General features: G+C 47.5%; 1 protein-coding gene across 1 annotated transcript; it reads left to right on the top strand.

The window, feature by feature from the left end:
- The first annotated feature begins 664 nt into the window (after nucleotides 1-664).
- LOC137917753 (protein shisa-7) lies at nucleotides 665-3842 on the top strand. The gene is made up of 5 exons (XM_068760479.1): nucleotides 665-1434; nucleotides 1869-2023; nucleotides 2261-2326; nucleotides 2580-2765; nucleotides 2938-3842. Exons 1-5 carry the CDS (start codon nucleotides 665-667, stop codon nucleotides 3840-3842), a joined length of 2082 nt encoding a protein of 693 aa, XP_068616580.1.
- Nucleotides 3843-4631: the final 789 nt, after the last annotated feature.

Raw genomic sequence — 4631 nt, 5'->3', positions numbered from 1 at the left:
TTTGATAGTTTACAATGCCAAAACAAAACCACCAAAATACATGAAACGGTCAAATATTTCTACCAGAAACAAAAAGCACTTATATCTTAGTGCAGGATTGTAAGCGCATGTATTTCCAGACTGCAATAGTCATCCAGAAATGAGCAGGTAAAACTCTTTACACAGACCATTGGCGTGGTCTTACCAAGATCTGTAAGACTGGCATATTTACTAATAATAAAAAACCTTGCTACTAATTTTTACTGGCCCTGTGTGGCCACAAGTTTATTGAAGAAGAAGTTTATTGTCTTCTATACGTCCTTTTGCTATTCTCATATTGTCAGGGGGCAAAAGATGAAGTCGTCATGCATTCAGAGCAGCTGCAAATGAAAACTAGTCAAATATAATTCTATAATTAGTGAAGCTTACTAACTAATTTTCATCGTAGTAATCACTTGTTTGTGCTTTTTTCCAATTAAAAAAAAAATATTATTATGCTTCTTTAGAAAAGATTTCTGGCAGTTCTGAATAAAACCAGATACTTCATCAATATCCAACAGAATATGTAGGAATTGTGACTTGAATACTTCACATGCGGTTTTAGTGGGTTCAACTGCAAAAGAGGATACAGTTTTGCAACTGCATTGACTCAACAACAGAAAATAGATCTCTTAGTCATGTAAAAATGACACCCACCACCAATCTCCGAGTCCTTGCTGTCTCTCTGCTCTCCCTCCTTACTGCCCCACTTGCCACGGTTGTGGAGACCACTCCGTCCTCCCCTCCTCCTCAAATAGAGAGCTCAGGGAGGCCTTTTACAGAGCAGTCCAAGACTGGCCCCAGCCCATCTCTCCTGCTCCTTGCCATGCAAGCAAATATCCGGCCAGCTGCTCTGCAGCGCAAAAGAACCCCCCCTGAGAAACTCGCAGAGACCCCAGAAAGAGTTCTGGAGGAGCCTCCGAGACCTCTTCCTCAGGTCATGTTCCCCAAGAACGTAACTTCGGCGGAGGCCCTTGCGCCTCCCTTAGGTGCCGCCCAGGTAGCACCCATACGACCCCGCCTCATGGACGTATGGATGGATGTATGCCGGGGTTATTATGACGTGATGGGGCAATTTGACAGCGCCTTCAACTGCTCCAAGGACACCTTCATCTTTTGCTGTGGAACCTGCCACTACCGCTTCTGCTGCCCGGAGCGAAGCCGACAGCTGGATCAGGATAACTGCAGAAACTATGACTCTCCAGACTGGGCCAAGCCGCAAACAGACTCCATCATGATATCAGAGGAATTAGGCAATGACCTGACTGACATCGATCCGCTGAAGCAGCAGAGCCACAACACGGGCTTTGTCATCGGAGGTGTGATTGTGTTCATGGTGGCTGTCGCCGTGGGCATCAAAGTGGTGTTCAACAAGGTGCAACAAGAAGCCAACCAAAGGGACCTCAATATGCCCAGGTGAAGCGCTAAAACGATGTTTTCTTATGCGCATCCATGTGTGAATACTGAACATAAGTCACAGTGCGATTACTGATTCTGAGTTTTATAATCCCGCATTCAGTGAAAAAGGCCTTGGCTTATTCCTACACAACTGAAATATTACATGCCTTTGAAATACTTACATTTAATATAGTACATTTATGAAAAATATAAGACAGACGCTTCATGAATTGTTCTCATACCAAATGAGCCAAATCGATGCGGCTTAATGTTGGTTAAACCATCTGCTGCCCACAATGACATACTTTTCAAATAAGATTCTTAAAGGCAGATAGAACATATTAAAACGATTTTAGAACTTGATGTGATAAGATCAGTTTTATAGCCAAATATTTGTTGCTAATTCTCTATTGCATTTCCTTTTTGTTTGCTTCTGTTCATTGTATCGTCAGAGCGCTGGTCGACATGCTGCGGCACCAGTCCAGCCCAGTCCAGCAGGATGAGAGAAACAATAGCGTGGCTCTCGCTGTAGGGGACGGACAGGGGACACTGGGAAGACCTCCGAAAAATCTTTATGCCCCAGGACTACCCAGCAAGGACAACAGATGTGAGGGTCTCTTTTACAGCATTAGCACAATCTATGCATGTCTATGAGTTTTTCTTTTACCCCATCACAGAGGTAACTATTTCATCATAAGGTGATAGAAGATTCTATAATCTTCAGAACATCTGAAGATGAATGCTTTTAAAACGGCGCGGTGATGCGACGTTTTTCGCATCGTTTTACAGGGAACTGCCTGACATCCATTTTGAGCTGATTGCTTTATGTTCCTTTGGTTTGCAGTGGGCAATTTGCAGCACAATTTCATTCACTCATCAGGATCCAGCCCTAAACACACGGCAACAATCGGTAAGGCCGCCGCTGAACGCCGAGCACCTACGTCACAGACGTGCCGTCGCCATAATGCTTCGTTTGCACAGCTTGGCTTCATTTTGAGCTCAAAGCTAATTTCTCTCAACGGTAATAATAATAATAATGATCGTAGCCTCAGCTGTTGGTGTCGGAAGCTGTACCGTCTGTGCTGCTGGATGTTGGCTGTGCAATATCCAGAGGAGCGAATCTCATTTAACACACGGTTGCGTTCTCTGCGTGGTCTCTGCAGAACGCACCCCTCGCATGAACAATGCTCAGCTGGCGGGTGGAGGCACCCTGCTCTCCAGCAAGCACAACAACACCAAATCCCAGCCGTCCTTCCACCACTCCCTGCACAACCTGGCTCAGCTCCCGCCCTCCTATGAAAGCGCCACCAAGCCGGAGCTCAACAGATACTCCTCGCTCAAACGTCTCGGTAAGTCGACTCTGGGAATGAAACGAACTCTCCTTTGGGTTTTGTAGCTGCTTCCTTTCTGCTGCCGAGGCACGTGGAAGGCTCTTCACACTGTGAAATGACGCACATGCATTCAGCATTATGCCCAGACGCTGTTAGCTGTGGCAATAAACACGTTCTATTTGGCTTCCAGAGAAAGGACTTGATGAATACTCATCTGGCTACTGCACCACCAAGCGTCGTCCTCACACAGCTCAGCCTGCCCTGCAGTCCTCTCAACACCACCTCCACTGGGGCGGCGACTACACCCTCAGCGGGAGAGGGACCCTCCCTAGACATGCAATGCGCCCTTGGATCCCACCGCCTCCTTCTGGAATGCCTGCTTCACCCACCCCCAATCCTTATCCCTTGGATCCCCCAGAGCCCCAGTACAACCCCAATTATGATACTCTCTCCAAGCCAAGGAAAGTTAAGTCCAGTGACCAACTGTTAAACATGGGCGATGTCCCTGGCAACACGGGGACCCTGTCCAGGCTGTCCAAGAACCAGCAACACCAGTACTACAAAGCCATGGCTGCCTCCAACAAGAATTCCAACACTCAAACCCTCACCAGGAAGCCCCAGGACCGGCGAGAGGAGAGGCAGGAACGGATGCTCATGTCCCCGGACCATTTGGAGGAGAGAATGGTGGTCGTGGATCCGTACGCCAACACAGGAGGGTGTGTCCCCACGCTGCCACGGCAACAAAAGGCCCAGTCCCAGCAGAACGTCTGCGCCACGCCTTCCCTCGACCGACACCACATGATCAAGATGAACTCTCACCCCACATCTGGACGAGAGCAGGAGAGGGGCACAGCCATGACGGGGCAAATGAGCGGAGGCACAGGGTGGGCGGGGGAGATGCCCGGAGCAGGGGTCGTCATGGGAACGGGAACACTAGGGGGCCACAGTGCCAGGAGGATGGCTTTTGCAACGAAAAGGCAGAACACCATTGAGCAGCTACATTTCATACCGGGAGGAGGCAGCGGGGGGTCAGCAGGAAGTGCAGGTGGGAGTCAGGGGATCAGGACAGGGAGTAAAAATGAGGTGACAGTGTGAGGCCTGTGCCTCGTGTAAAGTTTATCACTCATCAGAAGTATGGGAATAGATTAGCCTTCAGCATTTAACTATTAGATATTCAAGTACAAGACATAAATCTAGAAGTATTTAGTATCGTAACAGTATAAAATGTAGAATCAGTGTTATCTTGTAATTAGATAGGTCATATAATTCCTTTTACTTTGACAATGTAAGCGGGGATTATCTGCTCCAATTATGTGATAACCTACATCAGCCATATTTCCGAACACAATTTGCCATATACAGCAGTGCCATTACTTCTAGAACGAGAGACTGGGAGGGTGAGACAAAGCCAACAGGAGCGTCGTTCATTATTTTGTTTTGATATATGTTTTGTTTTTTAAGTACTCAGGAGCCATATTAGATAGGGAATGAGACAATATTATAAAAAAAAACAACACACACCGAGGAAGAGGAGCACTAAATGGGATGTTGTAATAGAGGAGTGAGCCAACGACCTGCTGGGCTGTCAACCTGCCCAATTCTCACCCACAATGATTTACAGAACTGACTCATGAGTGAAAGCACCAGCTGAGTCTGAATGGCTGTTGCCTGTCGTGGGACTTTGCAGCTACGATGCTCTACTGAACCATCCTCATCCTGACATAGCATGACAGAACGGATTTTTATTGCTTCCTATGTAAATGAGAGGTGGAGTGAGGAGGTGGGGGGCTGCTTTTGACTGAGAAACCGCAGCCTGACGTTATTGGCGGGACTCCAACCCCAGTCTGAACAGCAGATGTGCCCACGTTACCTGTCCGATGCCTG

Source organism: Brachionichthys hirsutus, chromosome 3 (genome assembly GCF_040956055.1).
Source record: "Brachionichthys hirsutus isolate HB-005 chromosome 3, CSIRO-AGI_Bhir_v1, whole genome shotgun sequence".
NCBI lineage: Eukaryota > Metazoa > Chordata > Actinopteri > Lophiiformes > Brachionichthyidae > Brachionichthys > Brachionichthys hirsutus.
The sequence above is the reverse complement of the archived record's forward strand: the minus strand, read 5'-3'. Positions and strand labels throughout refer to the sequence as shown.